Source organism: Alosa alosa, chromosome 2 (genome assembly GCF_017589495.1).
Source record: "Alosa alosa isolate M-15738 ecotype Scorff River chromosome 2, AALO_Geno_1.1, whole genome shotgun sequence".
Taxonomy (NCBI): Eukaryota; Metazoa; Chordata; class Actinopteri; order Clupeiformes; family Clupeidae; genus Alosa; species Alosa alosa.
In genome coordinates, this window is record NC_063190.1 from 25,842,796 (window position 1) to 25,864,301 (window position 21,506).

General features: G+C 39.4%; 2 protein-coding genes, 1 long non-coding RNA gene, 10 other non-coding genes and 2 pseudogenes across 20 annotated transcripts in view; all 15 read right to left on the reverse strand.

The window, feature by feature from the left end:
* Nucleotides 1–2,828: 2,828 nt before the first annotated feature.
* Nucleotides 2,829–7,086, reverse strand: LOC125290502. 4 transcript variants are annotated; one of them, XR_007192820.1, is made up of 12 exons: nt 6,813–7,085; nt 5,372–5,420; nt 5,126–5,174; nt 4,871–4,928; nt 4,624–4,681; nt 4,368–4,425; nt 4,122–4,170; nt 3,867–3,924; nt 3,611–3,668; nt 3,350–3,407; nt 3,104–3,152; nt 2,829–2,919 (listed from the first exon to the last, which is right to left on the reverse strand). It is a non-coding gene; the product is annotated as an uncharacterized LOC125290502 (long non-coding RNA). The 4 variants fall into 4 exon arrangements; XR_007192823.1 differs by lacking the exon at nt 4,368–4,425 and having other exon boundaries at nt 6,813–7,086; XR_007192821.1 differs by lacking the exon at nt 5,126–5,174.
* LOC125291480 lies at nt 2,988–3,060 on the reverse strand. Its single transcript, XR_007193006.1, has one exon. It is a non-coding gene; the product is annotated as a small nucleolar RNA SNORD65 (small nucleolar RNA).
* On the reverse strand, nt 3,231–3,303 carry LOC125291474. The gene has a single exon (XR_007193000.1). It is a non-coding gene; the product is annotated as a small nucleolar RNA SNORD65 (small nucleolar RNA).
* On the reverse strand, nt 3,486–3,558 carry LOC125291475. Its single transcript, XR_007193001.1, has one exon. It is a non-coding gene; the product is annotated as a small nucleolar RNA SNORD65 (small nucleolar RNA).
* Nucleotides 3,756–3,820, reverse strand: LOC125291482 (annotated as a pseudogene).
* LOC125291476 lies at nt 4,003–4,075 on the reverse strand. The gene has a single exon (XR_007193002.1). It is a non-coding gene; the product is annotated as a small nucleolar RNA SNORD65 (small nucleolar RNA).
* LOC125291477 lies at nt 4,249–4,321 on the reverse strand. The gene has a single exon (XR_007193003.1). It is a non-coding gene; the product is annotated as a small nucleolar RNA SNORD65 (small nucleolar RNA).
* Nucleotides 4,504–4,576, reverse strand: LOC125291478. The gene has a single exon (XR_007193004.1). It is a non-coding gene; the product is annotated as a small nucleolar RNA SNORD65 (small nucleolar RNA).
* LOC125291483 lies at nt 4,760–4,824 on the reverse strand (annotated as a pseudogene).
* LOC125291479 lies at nt 5,007–5,079 on the reverse strand. Its single transcript, XR_007193005.1, has one exon. It is a non-coding gene; the product is annotated as a small nucleolar RNA SNORD65 (small nucleolar RNA).
* Nucleotides 5,253–5,325, reverse strand: LOC125291481. The gene has a single exon (XR_007193007.1). It is a non-coding gene; the product is annotated as a small nucleolar RNA SNORD65 (small nucleolar RNA).
* LOC125291473 lies at nt 5,499–5,573 on the reverse strand. Its single transcript, XR_007192999.1, has one exon. It is a non-coding gene; the product is annotated as a small nucleolar RNA SNORD65 (small nucleolar RNA).
* LOC125291470 lies at nt 6,569–6,641 on the reverse strand. Its single transcript, XR_007192996.1, has one exon. It is a non-coding gene; the product is annotated as a small nucleolar RNA SNORD49 (small nucleolar RNA).
* Nucleotides 7,087–7,989: 903 nt separating the features above from the next.
* Nucleotides 7,990–19,533, reverse strand: ncbp3 (nuclear cap binding subunit 3). Its single transcript, XM_048237210.1, has 13 exons — nt 19,273–19,533; nt 18,108–18,173; nt 17,232–17,337; nt 16,829–16,954; nt 16,467–16,592; nt 15,738–15,904; nt 14,823–14,931; nt 12,516–12,615; nt 10,573–10,682; nt 10,029–10,335; nt 9,629–9,780; nt 9,257–9,436; nt 7,990–9,085 (listed from the first exon to the last, which is right to left on the reverse strand). The coding sequence occupies exons 1-13, from the start codon at nt 19,444–19,446 to the stop codon at nt 8,790–8,792; spliced, it is 2,019 nt and encodes a 672-aa protein (XP_048093167.1). The 5' UTR covers nt 19,447–19,533; the 3' UTR covers nt 7,990–8,789.
* Nucleotides 19,534–20,489: 956 nt separating this feature from the next.
* Nucleotides 20,490–21,506, reverse strand: part of rap1gap2b (RAP1 GTPase activating protein 2b) — a 46,300-nt gene continuing 45,283 nt past the window's right edge. For all 5 annotated transcript variants that reach the window (XM_048237225.1, XM_048237228.1, XM_048237222.1 and 2 more), the window contains one exon: nt 20,490–21,506. This exon is cut by the window's right edge and continues 362 nt beyond it. The gene's annotated coding sequence lies outside the window, so the exon portion shown is untranslated.

The following is a 21,506-nucleotide window of genomic DNA, read 5'->3' on the forward strand; positions in this document are numbered from 1 at the left end:
TTTAAATCATATGAATCCTCTGACACAATAAGCAAAGACAATAAGCAAAGTGGTTCAGTGAGTAGGCCTATTGTGTAAGCCAGGGGTGGCCAACCTGCGGCTCTTTGCCTCCTCTCGTGCGGCTCGCGGCTGCTCAACTGATGTTCTCATTTCTCCTAGGATTTATAGTTTTTTATTTTTTGAAATAGCCTATATTTCTGGTAAATGAAAATGCTTTTCATAAGTTGATAGTACTGGCAATAGTTAGGCTGCAATGTTTAAATAAAAAATAATTTTATTGTCATGTTATGGATAGAAGTCTAGCCCATAAAGAAGCAGAAACGTTTGTTTCTTTAGCCAGGTGTAATGCTACTGTTGCAATCAGGAAAACCCTGATGATAAGAGTAAATAGAAAGAGGAACACGGACATTCAAAAGGCTGATTAATCTTTTTTTTGTAGGCTAGCAACCCTTCTGGTTGATATGTCAACATAACCAAAATAAAACCGTAAAAATCCTGTTTAGCACATTAGTTTGGTACTTGGTATGCCAGACTTAACTGATGCATAAAAGCTTCAAACCTGAACATTTCCCAAAGGCACTGACCTTTGCAAGTACAAGGTAAAGGCAGAGCCCGTCTACGGAGAGACTGGCCACTCCGTATTAAGTCCCATTATAGACCCTTTCAACAATAAAAACAAAAACAATGCTTGAATGTTCTATTTGGGCCCCAATCTACTTCCTCTGCATTAAGATAACATATGGAATGTTAAAAAGGAAGTCTTGTGGGGCCAACTATGATGCTGATAATGGAACTCTCTTGAAAGGGTCTATACCGAATTTTGGTTGCAGTTCCACCAGAGTTCCACTGGGGGCGATCGCCATTAGTGCAGAATGAATGGGAGTCAATGGAGCTAGACGGCTAAATTTGTCTCTTTCACCTGATTGTCGTTGACAAATCTCAGATTTGATTGTAGTTTATATAACTTCGACATAGGTTACAGGTCAAAAGTTAAATGAACGAGTACTTATGTCCTTTTGGATTTCTTACAGGGTTGGGTCGTTGTTGCCCATAACACACTAGCATTGTGCTAATGAATGACATCATTGACACGTTTGAAAGGCTTTTTAGAACAATTAAGTGACAAGTATTAAAAAATATAATAAAAAAAAATTATAACCCGAGAAAAGTGGATTTTGAGGGGTACAGCTCCATAGACCTCCATGCATTCTGCACTCGTGGACCAGCGCCCTCATGTGGAACCAAAGGAGGAACTGCAACCAGTTCAGAAACCGGAAGTTTTCAGAGTGGCAGTTCTCCCAAAGATAAGGCGGAGCCTTAACAATCTTTGGTTCTCCCTTTATTAGACATTCTCTGGCAAAGGTATGATACATAGACGTGTCAGAGAAGCAGAAACTCGACGGAACATTTGACGGTCACATTGGCATCTTATCAGTTGTTATCAGAGCATTTCTCATGCTAATAAGTCAGTCAATGATGGGGAATTTGTGGCGTCATATCTTTGTTGCTTGCTACTCATTCCTGAAAATTACAACTTGCAGCATCTTCCAAGTGTTTCATTTTAAATGAAAAAGATTTAAAGTGTAGGCCTAAGTCGCTGTTGTGGTGTGGACATTTTTTTTGGCTCTTCATGCTGGACTGGTTGGCCACCCCTGGTGTAGGCTAATATATTGTTTGAGTAGGTCTAATCTTTTTTATTTTTAGCTAGGTGGTCCATGTGTTTCTTTTATTGGTTGAGTGGTCCTTCGTCTGAAAATTTGAGAAACACTGCAATAGACCATCTTGAAGATTTTTTTCAATAGTTCAATTTGAACTTGGCTGAGGTAATTATGGTGACAACAGATTCTTCATCAGAACATCCTCCATGTAGCCCGGGAGAACCCAGACGAACTGGTTAGCAGTTGAGATTTGAGAAGTGATCAATACAAAAAAGTTAACCAGGCCATCCTCCATGATCATTGCAAAATTGTAATGAAACGAGACAATCACCTGACATAGTTTTCTGGTTTTGTATTCAGCAGTGAAAAAGTTTTAGATGTAGGAACAGAATGAATAATGATTTAAATTTAAAGTTATGAAAATAGATAAAGGTCTCTTCAAGTCCTATGGCTGACCAAAGGATGTATACCCTATTAATGACCAAATACACATTTCAATACATTATAAAGGGAAAACACACTTGTACGTATGAATATGTGCAAGTAACTTTAAAAGCAAGTACTTCTGTACTTCAACTTAAGTAAAAATCTGACTTGGCAACTTCCTTGTCGTGGAGTAATATTGGACAAGGTGCATCTACACTTTCACTTAAGTAAAGGAATTGTGTACTTTGTCCACATCTGATTAGGATTCAAAAGTGTTATACTGATCTAGAAATGAGGGGGTGGGGGTGATGGTAGCCACCAGTATATCATTTCCTTCATTACTATACATGTTCAGTCCTTATTTAGCTCAGCTTCTGCCAATACATCAAGAACCACCCCATTCAGTTCCTTCATCTGAAGTCATGTGCTGTAAGGTCAAATATAAATTCCCCTACAATGCACTACTGAGCTAAAGGGGCTTTCACCCATCCTGCAAAAGCCACTAGTTTCATTTGACATCAACATTCTGCTGACTTTAAATCAGCTTAACTTTAAGCTCTAAAGTGAAGTTACAAAAAGCTAAATTGATTTCATTTTCAAGCCACATTTACACTGAATCAAAAAGTACAGCAATGGAATCACTAGCTCAAAAAGTGTTTCCAAATAAATACAAACTGTCAAGTGCAATATGAAAACACAAACCTTCATGGTTATGAGGAAAACAAAAGCCAAAAGACCCAATCATCTCCTTCACAATTTATTGCATCAACATAAGACACTGCAACCATTCCAATTGAGCCATAACAAAGCAGGGACTACCTGGATGCAGCTTTTCCTGTACAGAAAAAGAAAACAGTAGGTACAAACGCCACAGTAAAGACAGGCAGGATGACTACAAACAACTTTCAGAAAACCGAACATCAACACTGAACAATCTGACGGTAATTCCAGCTTTTCAGTTTAGATTTCATCATGAAACAAGTTTAGCAACATAAAGGCACCAAAAACAAGCAACTCACCTATAAGATGTTCAGGCCCAAATCACCTACCCACTGTCAATTCAGTCAACTGTCAATTTAGAAAAGGAATAAGTTGCAGTAATCACAAAACCTTAAGAACCTGTTTTGTAAAAACGCACAACTTGATGTTCAGAAAACCGAATATCAACACTGTACAATCTGACGGTAATTCCAGCTTTTCAGTTTAGATTTCATCATGAAACAAGTTTAGCAAAATAAAGGCACCAAAACAAAAAAGCAACTCACCTATAAGATGTTTAAGATGCTTAGGTCCAAATCCCATACCAACTGTCAATTCAGTCAACTGTCAATTTAGAAAAGGAATAAGTTGCAGTAATCACAAAACCTTAAGAACCTGTTTTGTAAAAACGCACAACTTGATGTTCAGAAAACCGAATATCAACACTGTACAATCTGACGGTAATTCCAGCTTTTCAGTTTAGATTTCATCATGAAACAAGTTTAGCAAAATAAAGGCACCAAAAATCATGAAAAAAAGCAACTCACCTATAAGATGTTTAAGATGCTTAGGTCCAAATCCCATACCAACTGTCAATTCAGTCAACTGTCAATTTAGCAAAAAAAGGAATAAGTTGCATTAATCACAAAACCTTAAGAACCTGTTTGGAAAAAGCATTAATCACAACTTGATGTTCAGAAAACCGAATATCAACACTGTACAATCTGACGGTAATTCCAGCTTAGATTTCATCATGAAACAAGTTTAGCAAAATAAAGGCACCAAAACAAAAAAGCAACTCACCTATAAGATGTTTAAGATGCTTAGGTCCAAATCCCATACCAACTGTCAATTCAGTCAACTGTCAATTTAGAAAAGGAATAAGTTGCATTAATCACAAAACCTTAAGAACCTGTTTTGTAAAAACGCACAACTTGATGTTCAGAAAACCGAATATCAACACTGTACAATCTGACGGTAATTCCAGCTTTTCAGTTTAGATTTCATCATGAAACAAGTTTAGCAACATAAAGGCACCAAAACAAACAAGCAACTCACCTATAAGATGTTCAGGCCCAAATCACCTACCCACTGTCAATTCAGTCAACTGTCAATTTAGAAAAGGAATAAGTTGCAGTAATCACAAAACCTTAAGAACCTGTTTTGTAAAAACGCACAACTTGATGTTCAGAAAACCGAATATCAACACTGTACAATCTGACGGTAATTCCAGCTTTTCAGTTTAGATTTCATCATGAAACAAGTTTAGCAAAATAAAGGCACCAAAACAAAAAAGCAACTCACCTATAAGATGTTTAAGATGCTTAGGTCCAAATCCCATACCAACTGTCAATTCAGTCAACTGTCAATTTAGAAAAGGAATAAGTTGCATTAATCACAAAACCTTAAGAACCTGTTTTGTAAAAACGCACAACTTGATGTTCAGAAAACCGAATATCAACACTGTACAATCTGACGGTAATTCCAGCTTTTCAGTTTAGATTTCATCATGAAACAAGTTTAGCAAAATAAAGGCACCAAAACAAAAAAAGCAACTCACCTATAAGATGTTTAAGATGCTTAGGTCCAAATCCCATACCAACTGTCAATTCAGTCAACTGTCAATTTAGAAAAGGAATAAGTTGCATTAATCACAAAACCTTAAGAACCTGTTTTGTAAAAACGCACAACTTGATGTTCAGAAAACCGAATATCAACACTGTACAATCTGACGGTAATTCCAGCTTAGATTTCATCATGAAACAAGTTTAGCAAAATAAAGGCACCAAAACAAAAAAGCAACTCACCTATAAGATGTTTAAGATGCTTAGGTCCAAATCCCATACCAACTGTCAATTCAGTCAACTGTCAATTTAGAAAAGGAATAAGTTGCATTAATCACAAAACCTTAAGAACCTGTTTTGTAAAAACGCACAACTTGATGTTCAGAAAACCGAATATCAACACTGTACAATCTGACGGTAATTCCAGCTTTTCAGTTTAGATTTCATCATGAAACAAGTTTAGCAACATAAAGGCACCAAAACAAACAAGCAACTCACCTATAAGATGTTCAGGCCCAAATCACCTACCCACTGTCAATTCAGTCAACTGTCAATTTAGAAAAGGAATAAGTTGCAGTAATCACAAAACCTTAAGAACCTGTTTTGTAAAAACGCACAACTTGATGTTCAGAAAACCGAATATCAACACTGTACAATCTGACGGTAATTCCAGCTTTTCAGTTTAGATGTCATCATGAAACAAGTTTAGCAACATAAAGGCACCAAAACAAACAAGCAACTCACCTATAAGATGTTCAGGCCCAAATCACCTACCCACTGTCAATTCAGTCAACTGTCAATTTAGAAAAGGAATAAGTTACATTAATCACAAAACCTTAAGAACCTGTTTTGTAAAAACGCACAACTTGATGTTCAGAAAACCGAATATCAACACTGTACAATCTGACAGTAATTCCAGCTATTTTCAGTTTAAGTTTCATCACTATACAATCAAGCATTGAGATGAGCAAACCAATCGCAAAATCAAGTACAGTGCCTTTAAAAAGTATTCAGCCCCTTGCTAAAGTTGACAAGAGGAATAAAAACAAATCTGATGGATGGATCTTAATGCCTTAATTAAAAAAGAGAAAATCTAACCTTTAAGGACAGCAATTTTCTTTGTGAATGAATAATGTATCGCAAATTATCGTGATTTGCATTGAACTCAATGAGCATCAAACCAGCTAATGGCACCTCTCATAGCACCACTTACAAGTCTGCTGATCCTTGCAGTTACCAGCAGTCTTGAACTGACACGTAACTGTTAAAAACAGCACTCACTGATGCACTTATTCTTACTGTACTCTACCGTTTTTTAAATGGTCCTAAAATTGTTGAGAATTGTTTTAAAACTTACAGTTTACCATGTTAGTCGCTTTGGCTAAAATGTGTCAGCCAAATGTAATGTAACTAATGTAATAGGCTAACTGAAATACACACCATGCCAATTTCTAGGTATGGTGAAGGGTATGTGATGTGGGGCTATTTTAATTCCAAAGGCCAAGGGAAATTTCAGGATGCATAGTATCCTGGATCCATTAAATAACTGGCCTTTAAAAATAAAAAACTGCCTGCCTCTATGGGAATTCAACATAGAGCTAGGGGTATAAATATTTATGCACCCTGCATCTTAACTAAGAACATTTATTTACAATATATTATTCATTCACAGAAAAATGGTGTCCTTAAAAGGTTGGATTTTTTTTTTTTTTTTTTTCCATTTTTTAGATCCATTTGCAAAAGCTAATTTTGTCATTTGTCTTTTTAGTCGACTTTGGCATGGGGCTGAATACGTTTTACACTGTATGAAACTTAGAACTTAAAATTCATATAAGCTACCTTCGACCTAACACCAACTGCCGAAAAAAATAAACAGCATTTAGCTACACACACGTCCAGCAAAAATCACATTTAACACTCAATCCATGATAAGCACTGCAAATTCACTCTGAAGAACGAAATCGTCAGTTGTCTCATAAGACGGCACTTCCTATTCGCAGTTTTCTTCATGGTAAAAGCAGTAAGTCAACAATGAGCTTATTTAACTATAGCGTTCGTTTGGGTTTCAACTTGAAACAATTATGAATTTGGCCCCCTGTTCCGACAGAGTCTAACATTGCACATTATGAAAAAGTATCATTTTGTCAACAATAATCACTGTTTGAAATGTATTACATGCACCTACTTGCTGCAGGCTAGCACATGCTACCGCACCACGTGTTGAGGTTGACCAGACAGCGAACATTAGTTGGCTGAGCTCTAAGCAAACGGCGTTAACGTTACTGCCATCAAGTTCCCACACACCAAGCATCGTGTATACATGTAAAGATGACGGCATAAACAATCAAAAGATAGTTGGATAAACGTATTGCCATAATTGCCCTATCTACAGCTGGACTAGCCCTGCACCCCTCCACATTCAAATCGACGAGCCGTCTTGAGAGACTACTCAACTGGACGCGCCTAGCTAATATAGCAATTGTGTATGACGTTTTTTTTAAGCGACGTCGACTGCGTAATACGTAGCTTAGGTAAACCCGCTTTTACTGACTATTAGATTAGATTAGATTAGATTTAGATTAGATTACATTTATTGTCATTTAATGGCCACCTTACACCAAACAACTTTGACAAGATTTGGGAAAGATTCTTGAAAGATTCATTTGGGAAGAATCTTTCCCAAATCTTGTCAAAGTTGTTTGATGTAAGGAGGCCAGAGTACAGCTACAGAGCCAATGAAATGCAGTTGACACCCAACCAGAAGTGCAAAGAAGCATTAAATACCAGGTGCAGGTAGAGTATGGTTGTGTATACAATAGAGATTAATAATGTACAGTGTATAGTTGGATAAATACAGGTTTTCTAGATGACATGTCTACAAAGATAAATAGAGTATATATGTTGAGTATAAATGGACATTCTATATAACTATATATATTACACACATACATACATGTAATATGTATGTACAGTATATTGCACAGGTTTATGGGCAGGCTATGGAATATAATATATATATACATATAAAATCCATTGGCATGGTATAGTCTATGGTCTTTGCTTATCACCCGTTTTATGGAATTGCATCTTTGGAGTGTTTTCGGTAAAGCCGATTTGTACAATTTAGATTTTGCCCCCACATTCTAAGTATCTGCACTGCAGTACCCTCGGTTATTTTTAGCTTATCTATTCAAAACCAACAGTTTCACCTCCTCCAACCGTACATAATTGGTTTGACGTTGAAATAAGCCCAACCCAACCTATCATAAATTGATCTGAATATGAATATAATGTAGGTTAGTTAACTTAGTTAATGAGCATAATCCACAACTTGTCTCAAATAAAAAATTAAGACACCAACATTCTTTTTTGAATTCTTTATCAGCAGCAAAACAAGTTTTGCCAGGAGTGGACTTCAGAATAATACAAAAATTATTCAAGAAAACACACTGTGATATTTAAGGTGGGGGTCAACAAACCGTGCCATCTCTTTTAATCAATCAGGCAACCAGTGCAAGTTCCACCCTAGACTGTAATATCAGTAACTGCCTGCAAGAATACAAAAAGGGGAAGCTCAGGATGCCACAAAGTGGTGACCGAGCGGTAGAGACATTCGGATAAATTATTACTATCATTTTTGTATGTTTTGTTTTTTCTTTTTACATTGAAATCGAAGCCATATGCAACAATACCAAGGGTTCGATGTAATATCAGACTCTGATCTAAGCAAACAAATATTGGGCTGACTACACAGCCAGATAAAAACAAACAATATCACAATATTATACTCTTCACTGTCTGGCACCAGTGCCGCTGAAATGCCTCGATGAGTCATGCGCTCTTTAAGAGCATGATAAGAGAGTTGGAAAAAAAGGGCTCGTACAAAAAAAAAATATTCAAAACACATCTCATAGTAGGTAACAGGTCAACAGCATTATGACATTTAAACCAATGTCAGACTGTTCACCACACTTTGATCCCTAATTATGACTCAACTAACTCTTTATCACACACAAAAAATAAGAGCTCTAGGTCCCATGGTATGCAACACGACCTGCACAGGCAGTTAAAATGGCATTCTGATAATTTACATTGTCCTTTTCAGAGCACAATCCCAGCCTCTTCTGAGATGGAGAGTAAAATGTCACGCACACGAACACAGTCACGAGTCACTGTCCGAGCCGTTGCTGCTGTCTCGGCTGATCTCGATCTGCAGCGAGGGCAGGTTGTCCAGCCGGCTCTTCTTCATTCGGTTGGACTGCTGCTCTTTCTCCTTGATCATGGCGCCCCACATCTTCTGCAGATGAGAGTCATCCTCTTCCTCCTCCTCTTCGTCGTCCGATTCCCGGCGGCCTTGCCGGTGGGCGGTTCGCGAGCTGGAGGACGTCGCTCTCCCCGACTGACCCGTGGATCTCTGGGTGCTGTTGTGAGATGGGCCCAGTCGACTCCAGAGGCCTCCTGCATGTGGCAGACCAGAACAGACAGAAAAATGTATTGACTCAAACTAGTCAAAACTTAAACATTTGAGTCTAATACAAACACACATTTTGTAAACAATTTTATTAATTTAGATCGACTGAAAAGAGGAAAGAGAAAGGTATTTGGCAGACAGGAGAGAGGAGTACCTACCACTTTTCTTGTCTTTGGTTGGCTCAGGATACAGGTTTCGGACATCGCGTTTGGCCACCCCCAGTCGGCTGTGTACATCTGACAGATGTTCACGGCGAGGAGACAGGTTTCTCGGAGGTGGAGAGACAGAACGCCGCGGATCCGGGGAATGTCGTCTCTTTCCCAGCCTCTGTCTCATGTCTGTTGATGAAAGATCATTTTTTGAGAATTCCTACAGCGAATTCAGTCACTTTTGGCTGCAACAAGCACAACAAACCCTTGCAATATCCCAGTGGGATCACAATCCCCTGTAGGAAATTGGGCAGGAATTGTTAGACACATGATTAAACATATGATTCTGATGAAACACATTTGGTAAAATCACAAGAATACCCGTCTTGCTACTTGAGGCTGCAGGTCTCTGCTGCTGTCTCTTCTCCTCCAGAAGCTGACGGACATCAGTGACCTTTTCCACCGCAGATTTGGTCCTGTTACCTACTTCACTCGAAACCCTGTTCCGTACGTCACTGCCTGAACTAGATTGTCTAGAAAATAGGCAGAAGGAAAAAGAACATATACATGAAGATTCACAACTAGTCACAAAAGAAACAAACCAACTATCTATACTGTAAATCGGCAACGTTTTGAAGAATAGCCTATACTCTTCATGTCGTCATGGCATCATTCAAAATTCTGCAATATTTCAAATGGACCATAACATGTCAAAAAGTGCAGTGTGCTTTGGGCCAAATTAACTTCCAAGGGGACCGGGACAGGAGTGCAACCAACTCACCGTATGATCTTCAGGTTTTCCTCCACTTCATCTGCATACATGGTCATCTTCATGCTCTTCTTCGGTGATGGCGTGGAGATCATCTTCAGCTCCAGGTCGTAGTCCATCTCGTCCGAATCAGACGAGGCGTTCGAGGGGGTGGCGTTGGGGCGACTGCGTGAGCCCCCCAGCCCTGTGATGCGCAGGTTCCGGTCTCGCTCCACGCGGTACTCCACTAGGCGATCATCTGCGTCCATGTCCACCTCGCCTTCCTCTTCCTCCTCCTCTTCCTCTTCTATGGGTTCCTCTGGTAAATTCACCAGGTCAGCTGCAAAGAAGGGAAAGCAGATTTGGTGATCAGACCCAGGAAACCCTCAGGCATACTTTGAGGGGACAGTTGGTGTAGTTTATCCATTTATTCATGAAACATTAAATTCATGAAACAATAAATACATCTTTACAATACATACTCAACTGTTTACAAAAAACACTTCAATCTACCTTAGGCTATGAAAAGTGTTATTGACAGTCAAGTGAATATAGCGGAATTTTGGATTATTCTTACCAGAGTGTCTGTGTGTGTAGGGTGGTGTATGTCCCAAGCTGTCCCCTATAAGGGGCTTTTTGGTCTTCAGAACATCTCTCTGTATTCTCTTGTTGTGGTATCTGCGCTTCCTGTTGGTAAAAAAACAGTGCAAAGGGAACTTGAGCACAAGCAAAAAAGCCTTTTGAATTAGGATATTTAAAACGGGTATCGGAATGGCTTACAAAATATTCATATTTTAAAATGATATGTGATCAGTGTAGACCTCAATCCATTTGATACAGTTCTATGTCTATTCATGCATGCTAGAGTAAGGAAGGAGTTCTGAGAATTGCCAATGATGGGAGTGAAGCGAATCTAGTGTTGTAACTATTGCAAAATGTGTTGCTGAAACTTGCATGCTAAGCATTAGTGTTGTCACGATACCAAAATTATGACTTTGATACGATACCTGCCATAAATATCACGATGCTCGATACTGAAACGATACTACAACGAAATCCTAAGATATCTGGAAAAGAAAGGACTCATACCTCCTCCAAGTGTATTGAGTCATTTGTGTTGAATTCGGTGCTCTTTTGTAGTGTGCAGGTCAATTCTGGGTTCTAAAACTTCTAAACTTCCTACATAATTATTATTTTTTATAGTCAGTAAAATAGTAAGCTTACTTTGTGTGATTAAGGCCTTTATTGTTTGTTATAGTTAATTTGTTGTGTTTTGGCAATAAAGTAGCTTTAAATAGCCAAACTAGGCTAGATCAAGGTCAGTGTTGATATTACTGCATGCAAATCACTGAATGCTATGCCTAATCTTTAGGCCATCTGAATTACAGTATAGGCTACCCTAGGCCTTCCTGTGTTCATGGGATTTTATTGACAGTTGCAAAGGGAAAAATGTGAGGATAGTCTTCTTCGCGCCCACCTGGCCTACACCATTACCTGTTGCAATATATCTGTGTGCATTACATTACGTCTATTTCTTTGATAACATGATTTGCTACCACGTAACAATAAGCCGCTATTATGATGGTAATATGCTGTGGGCTTTAATTAGCGCATTTCGGGTAGCCTATCAGCCTATCCTACATCTGGGCAATAATTATTGAACAAATTGCAGTCTACATGCCATGACAAAAATTACCAGTAGTACTGACCGAACATGAAATAGATTGTTTGGTAGTGTTGGTAATGTTATTCGTGAACATTGCGCTTTCATCACGTTAGCACCCTATGATTACAGCTCGTTATGTCTCGTCAAAATATTACAGCTCGTTATGTCTCGTCAAAATTCATTGATTAAGGAAGGTTCGCTTTATCCCAAAGAACCATACTCGTTTCACTTTCACAAAACAGAAGAGAAGAACTTGGCACTAACCATGTAGTTGTGTTTTCTATAGCATAATCGTTAACCTGTCGTTCTTTGAACTCTTTAAAAATGTTGGGATATGTCTGCGAGGTGTTTAGCCAAGTTCCATGCGTAGCATACTGCTTTTAAATGACTTTGAAACATATTTTACAAACTGGCCTCTGTGTACCTGATGGCTTGCCTTCACTATTCGCGATGTATCCAAAATAGTTCCAAAAGAACTATGTTGACGTTGCTGCGCACTCACTCACTCACTCAGAGCTGCCTGCTTGACACGCCCACTTGCCTAGATGCGTGCAAGGAGCAGTGAGAGCAGCAGTTCACACAGACACAGAACGTTATTATTTTAATAAAGTATCGATTATAAAAACGTCGGAAATCGTATCGTTTTTTGCGTGAAGGCATCGTAATACCTTTTTAGTATCGATACACCGTGCAACACTACTAAGCATCAGTACTGAATTCACCAATTACGTCTTTTGACATTAGTTTTTTTATATTAACACCTTCTTTTTTTTGTGGAAAACCATTGGTAAGTCCCCAGGCCTGTAATTAGCACAGTATACATTTTGTTCAAAAAAATTAAAGGAAAGCCTTACCAAGAATTACTCAGAATGCCTCTCATGCCACCATAGTTGGGGTTGCCATACTTCATGTAATACCTGCTCCGCCTGGCAGCTCCAAGCTCTTTCTTGTCCTCTGATAACATAGACAGAAAAATGGCATTGATGGTAAAAAAAAAAGATGAGCTTCTCGCTTGATGGACAGTGTGGTTAGTTCACTGCAGTCTAAATAGCTCACTTAGAAATGTCCTTATTTTTGAAAGAATTTTTTCCAGTGAAGATAACATTAAATTAATCATAAATACAGTCTAGACATTGTTAATGTGATAAATGACTATTCTAGCTGGAAACAGCTGATTTTTAATGGAATATCTTAGTGTTACCCATACATTGACTTATTTGTGGCGGCCCAACACAATGTCAACATTGACCACGACACAATGATTTTTCCAGGTTGCACTAAATTGTGCTTAAATCTGGTTAGCATCATAACCACGCTGCGCTAATTTGTTAAAAACTGTTGCATTCAAGTTAATTCTGCAAACATGCCACCACAAATAGAATTGAATTCTGTGGTAAACACTGTATCTACATAGGTGTACAGAGGCCCATTTCCAGCAACCATCACTCCTATGTATAATGGTACATTGTGTTAGCTATTCGCGTTAAAAGGCTAATTGATGATTAGAAAACTCTTGTGCAATTATGTTAGCAGAGCTGAAAGTTGTTGTGCTGATTAGAGAAGCTCTAAAACTGGCCGTCCTTTGAGCTAGTTGAGTATCTGGAGCATCAGCATTTGTAGGGTTCGATTATACTCAAAATGGCTCGAAAAAATAACTTTCTTCTGAAACTCAACAGTCTATTCTTGTTCTGAGAAATGAAGGCTATTCCATGCGAGAAATTGCCAAGAATCTGAAGATGTCCTACAATGGTCTGTACTACCCCCTTCAGAGAACAGCACAAACAGGCTCTAACCACAACAGAAAGAGAAGTGGGAGGCCCCGGTGCACAACTAAGCAAGAGGACAAGTACATTAGAGTCTCTAGTTTGAGAAACAGACGCCTCACAGGTCCTCAACTGGCAGCTTCATTAAATGGTACCCGCAAAACGCCAGTCTCAGTGTCCACAGTGAAGAGGCGACTCCGGGATGCGGGCCTTCTAGGCAGAGTGGCAAAGAAAAAGCCATATCTGAGACTGGCTAATAAAAGGAAAAGATTTGATTGGCAAAAGAACACATTGGACATTGGATAGAAGAAGATTGGAAAAAAGTGTTATGGACAGACGAATCTAAGTTTGAGGTGTATGGATCACACAGAAGAAGACGCAGAACAAGTGAAAAGATGCTGGAGGAGTGCCTGACGCCATCTGTCAAGCATGGTGGAGGTAATGGGGCTGCTTTGGTACTGGTAAAGTGGGAGAGTTGTACAAGGTAAAAGGGATTTCGAATAAGGAAGGCCATCACTCCATTTTGCAACGCTATGCCATACCCTGTGGACAGCGCTGAATTGGAGCCAATGTCCTCCTACAACAGGACCATGACCCAAAGCACACCTCCAAACTATGCAAGGACTATTCAGGGAAGAAGCAGTCAGCTGGTATTCTGTCTGTAATGGAGTGGCCAGCGCAGTCACCAGATCTCAACCCTATTGACCTGTTGTGGGAGCAGCTGAACCGTATGGTACATAAGAAGTGCCCATCATGCCAATCCAACTCCTGGGAGGTGCTTCAGGAAGCGATGGGTGAAATTTCTTCAGATTACTTCAACTAATTCACAGCTAGAATGCCAAAAGGTCTGCAAGGCTGTAATTGCTGCAAATGGAGAATTCTTTGATGAAAGCAAAGTTCGAAGGGAAAAATTATTATTTCAAGTAAAAATCATTATTTCTAACCGTCAATGTCTTGACTATATTTTCTATTCATTTTGTAACTCATTTGATGAATAAAAGTGTGAGCTTTCATGGAAAACATGAAATTGTCTGGGTGACCCCAAACACCCTTCTGAACAGTAGTGTAGGCTCAGGGCATGTTTATGTCTCTGTTCCTGCATACACAGCACCATCCATTGCGCAATACAAAAGCATCATATGATTACATACATAAGCATTAGTGACCAATCCACCCCCCGCCCCCCAATTCCCCTCCTCAGATACATACAGTACTAAGAAGCATGCTAAAAGCAGGAAGGATAATTTGGTCATAGGCAGATCTAAACTAACAGATCTAACTAACAAGTCAGTGAAACACAATATTGTGCTTTCATTATTATCAAGGTAAGAGTATCAAGTTTTTTGGAAGTAGGGAAGAAACATCTATGTATTAGTGGTAAAATGTGAAATGTCTTACCATGAGTAGCAAACCTTAAAAACAGCTCATTTCCTTTAAAGCCTTTGGTCGTAGGACGCAAGTCATTGCGCAAAATTGAATCAATTTCTGCCTGAGAGAGCACATCTGTCTGGGATACAAAGGCAAAAAGGTACATATCAGACAACTGTAAATGGAAACCATTTCAGGGCCAAACACCCATTCATCCAAATACTGAGAGGCTGTGTAGCGTTACACCATTTAGTCCACACAACCATGGCACTTTCAAAAAAGGCACACACTTTTGAAAACAGGTTCAAGTGAAGCTGTGAAATGCAACCCTTCTGTCAGAGTGTAGACTGGCATGGGGACAAACGGAGCTTTTTGAAAACTATGACGACACAGCCAACTTTATCCAATACTGCTTCAGTCTGACCTTTCCCATTCAAAGCCTCCACAATGTCCTCAATGGCAATGGACAAAGAAAAATGTTTTTGACTGTCAGACACATCATGGATATCAGCCAATTTGTTTCATTTCTAAAGACATATTCTGTCAGAAACATAAGGAAAATATACATACAATGCGGCTTGTGGCAAATAAGAAGCTATGTCAATGTGCCACTGCCATTACACATATCTCCAGTGTCTCGGAACTAAAGAACAGCTGCATGACTAAATCGCATTTGGCCATGTGACACCATAATGTTGCAACGCCTCTGCTTAACCAGAGATGATGGTAAACTAATATAACAATTATTTTATGGAATTTAGTTTTGTAAATATAATAAAGTAAATAAAGTTGGAATTTATGGAATTTAGTTTTGTAAATATAATAATAAAGTAAATAAAGTTGTGTTATCTTGTAAGAGACATGGTAAGATTTACAAAAAATATATATGTGTACATACATCAACTTGAGAACACACACATAGCACAGTTTGTTGTTTTTTTTTACCTCAGGCTCTGTTTTTTTCTCAGTCTCCTCCTCACTGTCACTGGCCTTTCCTTCGCTGGCTTCGCTGCTCTTGTCTCCTTTCACAGTTTCCTGCTCGTCAACCACTTCACCTTCCTCCACATCGTCATCATCCTCATCATCATCATCTGACTCACGCCCACGGCGAGCTAACGAGACAGAACATACAGGGAGAGAGACATTTGGCTGTTGTGAGAGCGTGTACTGCACAGAGACCTTGCAAATCATTTGAATCATTTGCACTGTATGTAGTAGCCAAAATTCCCACAATGAGTATAAGTATAAGTATAAGCATATATACTCTTTTGATCCCGTGAGGGAAATTTGGTCTCTGCATTTATCCCAATCCGTGAATTAGTGAAACACTGCACACAGTGAACACACAGTGAGGTGAAGCACACACTAATCCCGGCGCAGTGAGCTGCCTGCACCAACAGCGGCGCTCGGGGAGCTGTGAGGGGTTAGGTGCCTTGCTCAAGGGCACTTCAGCCGTGGCCTACTGGTCAGGGTTTGAACCGGCAACCCTCCGGTTACAAGTCTGAAGCGCTAACCAGTGGGCCACGGCTGCCCCTAAAATTCCCACAATGAGTAGTCTGTTATGCAGAGTAATAATTGCACATATGCCTGCCCGAGCCTCCAAAATATGCACCACGACAAGCACTGTGTACTCAGTAATACAGTTGTACGAAAAACCCTTCTCCTCAATCACACCTTTACGCTCTTGTCGGTTGCTTTGTTTTGTCGGGCTCCTGTTCGCCGTCTCTTCTGGGTCAGGCATGCGGCTCATGTTGAGGAGGACGCGGGAGGATGTGACATCATCGAGCCACACAACGTTGCCTGGGGAACAATATCAGATATTTCGATGCTTAACTGATGAGGTAAGTGGTGAGTGGTTCCATCTATTCTGCATGACACAGCTGACATTATTATTGGCCAGGCCTTCATATTTGTTGAAACTTCGTGCCAGTCCTTGTTACAGTACATCATGTGGTTATGTTATGATCATTATGTACATTACACCTCACTTTAAAAATCTCATCAAGAAAAGTACAAGAACATGGAAATTCACTCACAGGACGCATCATCAATCCATTCAATATGGGCAGGGGGATACTCCTTAAAAAATCCAAATATGTCTTTGGTGCTCATATTGTCCACCCCACACAGATGCAAACCCTCCAAACGAACCTTTGGAATGACTATAGAAGAAAGGAGAGACAAAGTAGAATAAGACATTTTGAGACACTGCTTACACTTGAATTACATCAGTAGCAGAACTACCTAGAAGCTGACTCGAATACACTGGCATTCTTAATGCTGTGTTAGTAGCCAACACAAGGTCAAGTGGCATCTTATGCTGATGTGACTCATGCTGAGCATAAATGGGGTGGGGGGAAAAACAGGTTGAAATGTGAGAAGGATGACTGCACAGCCAACTTCCCCACATCACAATTTAAGACAGTGAAAAACGAGTACCTTTCTTCAACAGCTCCTTGTCCAGGACAACATTTCTCTGAGACACATTATCATCTGCACGGAAATGGAAGCGCCTTGCTCTCTTCTCCTTTTTCTCCACTGCCTCCTATTAGCCACAAACACAGTGCATGTGCAGACATACATTAATGTGCGGTGCGTGAGGAAAGATGAGGGTGCATGCATGTGTGTGAGGGGTTCTTTTTTAGGCATACTGTCTTGCAATTGAACGTGAATAAGTTTACTTACTTAAAAACATCAAAGCTAAACAAGCCATCACGACATCGCTACAAATACAGTATGTGATTAAAATCAGCCAACATCAATGTAGGCTATAGGCTACGTAGATAGATGATAGATAGGCTAGATAGATTGATAAATAGCCTAGCCTACTTTATTGACGCTTGGTGAAACAGCATGGAGTGGATATTTAGGTTCAGATGCTTGTTCTTTTCCTTTTTGAGTATGTAATGATCCCAAAACTTTACTTGAAAACTTTAGACATTCTCTGCCATTTATGGATATATTGACTCCGCCATCGCGCCAGCTAAATTCAGAATGTATCACGATCTTTCTTATACTGTCTATGATCACGATTCACGCGCTAGTGGTGCGCTTCCTGAACAACGGTCAGTGTGGAACAATCAGATCCCTGCGCATATAGTGCGCGTCATAGGAATTTAACGAGGCTTCGAGGCAGGGTTTTTGCCTCGAGTAATTTTTGTAATCGAGTTATTCGAGTAAGTCGATGAATCGTTTCAGCCCTACTTTAGAAAAACCCAAATCGGTCGGTCTCTAATCCAGACTCAGATTCGCAGCAAGACTAATCACCGAGCACATAAATTCCACAGCATTTCCAGGGTTAAGTGAGTTCCTCACCTTCGAAGTGACATCTATCCCGGTGATGAAAGTGCCAGCCTTATTTTCATACCTTCGACTGGTATCCTGTAGAAATATAATGGCAATTATATAGCAGGATATGTTAGTCATAAGCCTGTACAACTATAGCAGTTTCCCAGAATTTAGCCATAAGTGACCTGCTTCTGACCCACGTTACTGTTTGGTGTATACAGTGTTTCCCACAGAATTGAATTCTATTTGTGGTGGTATGTTTGCAGAATTAACTTGAACGCAACCGTTTTTAACAAATTAGTGCAGTGTTGTTATGATTCTAACCAGATTTAAGCACAATTTAGTACAACCAGGAAAATCATTGTGTGGTGGTCAATGTTGATATTGTGGTGGGCCGCCACAAATAAGTCAATGTATGGGAAACACACTGGTGTATAGATATTAATGTATCATTGCCACTGTATGGTCCAGACACTAATCAGCGTAGTATGGCAAAGACCATACTAGCAAGTACACACATCACAACATTATGCATAGTAATGTGAACTAACGTTATGTTGTTTTACAGTTACTCAAGTTACCTTACTAGCAAGTGGCTAGCTGGGTAAGAAACACATTTAAGTTACGTTCGCATTTTGAAGCTTTCGTAGAAGTTAAGTCACTTAGTAGCTAGGAGAAACGTTTAGCTGCCAAAAAAGTAAAGCTTAGTTAACTGTTCCAGGCAAAGATGTAGATTCTATAACCAACCGCAACTTATATACATAACACTGAATTTGTTCCAGTTATCGTAATTAAGTTAACACAAACAGCAGCAACAACAACTAATGTTAGCCTCCGCTACCTAAACACATGTAGTTTCGCTCTCTAGCACTGCTTGGTTTCAATACAGATTATAATGGTTAAATTGTAGCTTGTAGCTACAAGTTAGCATGGGCTAACTTCAGCTAGTTAGCAAGCAACGTATAGCTTGTTAACGTTACCTGTTCAAGCTATTTTTAGGCGACTTAACAATATACAGTCTAAAAATCATGGTATCTCCAAAACCGTTTAGTGAGACTGTCGAGCAAGATATGACGGTCGATTGTTATTGTCCCTCCAATGTCCTTTAATTGTGTCAGATGTGTGCTAGTAGTCTATGTATGTATGGCGCGACCTGGCTAACGTTAGCAGGCTAGCTCATTTATCAACTCACCGGCAACAGTTCCTTGAGAGAACACTGAACAGGAATGGTCTCCAGTTGCCCCTCTCCCTCCTCTACCTCCATGGGTTCTGGGTCCCGGGCATCTCGATCCAAGTCCGATTCTGCATCTGATTCCGAGGCGCTTTCTGGCTTGACTGCCACTCGTAAGCTGCGAACTGCCGCCATGCTAGACTGCTTGCTTGTCTACCGGTCTGGCTACCTCACAAAGAGGAAAGCACAATTCTGGCACGCCCACTGTTGAAGCCGCAGAGTTCTCAGTTCAGAACGATGCTACAACCTTTTACTGTCTTTGGCTACAACTAGACTACCACTCTGGCACTCAGCAGGTTACCACTTGATACAGTTACATTAGGCACACGTGGTATTTACAGTTAGTTCATGACACTGACAGACCTGAATTGACATGACTTATTTACATGATTTGACATTGATTTGTCACCGCTTGTAGATTTACATCTGCCCTAGAAGCTGCCGTACAAAGACGCAAGGCTGGCTGGCCCTAGTCTACATTTAGGAAAACACATCTTGTTTGCCAAACCTTTAAACTCTACACTACACTTTAATTGATAAAACTGCTGAAAATAGGAGGCAAAAACCTTCATGCCATATGACAATTTTTAGCCTATATAATTCTTTATCCCGGGTCATGTTCTCCACCTGCATTATGCATGGTTTGATTGAATAGGCTAGTCCTAAATTCAGCCTCGTTTGATATACGTAGCCTAGGTCTACTCCAAACTTGTCAAACAATTTTTGACAACCGTCTCTGGCCTAGTCAAAGATCCTTTAAAACCTTCAACCGTCTCTGGCCTAGACATTAAAGGCTTGTATGTGTCTGCTGCCTTGTCACTCTCCCCCACCCCTCACAGAGTAAAAAAAAATGCTCCACTGAGCTATGGAAGACCAGAGGAGAACTGTATAAATTGGTCAGGATAACTCTCTGCCCTCACCAAGAACATTGGTAGGCTATTCTCAGCAAGGAGGTGACTAGACATGACGCCAACTCTTTGTTTAAATTAGGCAGTCTTATTTTAGGCTATATCTTTCTTCAAATATAAATGTCGAAATATCACATTTCTGTCAACATTGTATTCATTGAATATCTAAAAAATTAACGACGTGGCGTTGCTATAGCCTTGCTTTTTATAGTCCATATAGGCTACAGCTAGGCCTAGGCCTATTTTCCACAAAACACAGAGAACACACAATAAACATAAAATACAGAATTTTAATTACCAAAAAATGGAATAGTTATATATCTAATTAACTTGTAAAAGTACAATCATTTTGAATGTTACAGTTCATATTTCTTTCCATTTTTAGCCAGTCAATCAGGAATAGTCAACAATTTATAATTAGTTAATACAACAGTAATGCTCTCCAAATGGTTATTCATAACAGAAACTTCAGCACTATGATTCACTGTTATTTCTTCACAATACAGATTCTTTGGCACCTTACTCTTAATCCCAAAGTGGTCCTGATGTGCAATAGTCAATGGTAAAACCCAGTTACTGTGTTCTAACTATCAAGAAAATGACTAGGTAGTCAGTGTGATTACCCTAGGTGTCATCCCTGCAATGAAGGAAAGATGGAATGGCAATGCCTACTTTACATCAAGTGATTTACAGTATCTGTGCACTTGCATTTTATTTACAGTATATAGCAACCTCATCATTTCTAAATTTCTAAATTATAACACGTCAAAAGTGTGAAACAAGTATATAAAGATGTACACGACAAGTGACTTTTAATTACAAACATGTCAGTAATGACAATATGCACTTAAATTAAACATTAAAACAATTCTATATTTATATATATATATATATATACAAACACATGTGCAAGGTGTACAGGTAAGCAACATTTAACATGCAGCTATTTTGCAGTACACAGTTTCAGATATGGGATCACATAACAATGTTACACACTGCAGATGTAATTTTAGCTGATCCACACAACAGATGTATATACCTCACAAATGTTTGGATGCCATAATTTCCCCCTTTTGCTAACAGCTTCCATAAACAGGATCACAACCACAAACTTACTATTAGATAGATAAGATAGCTAGAGCATCACTGCATGAGAGATGTATGGCCAATGTGGCAATGCATTTTCAGTGGATGTCTAGCTAGGAATATTTCCCCCAGTTAACTAAGAACCTGTTAAATTATTCATGTACTTCTTAAGAGTTGGTATTAGTCACAGTATAGGTACTT

What these genes read in the sequence shown, in the direction of transcription:
- ncbp3 (XM_048237210.1), bottom strand. Translation starts at nt 19,446, where the DNA reads ATGGCGGCAGTTCGCAGCTTACGAGTGGCAGTCAAGCCAGAAAGCGCC. An exon ending in CAAGGAGCTGTTGAAGAAAG is followed by an intron (nt 16,955 to 17,231) that starts GTACTCGTTTTT and finishes TTTCTTCTATAG; the next exon opens with TCATTCCAAAGGTTCGTTTG. An exon ending in AGCCTCAAGTAGCAAGACGG is followed by an intron (nt 9,437 to 9,628) that starts GTATTCTTGTGA and finishes TTTCATCAACAG; the next exon opens with ACATGAGACAGAGGCTGGGA.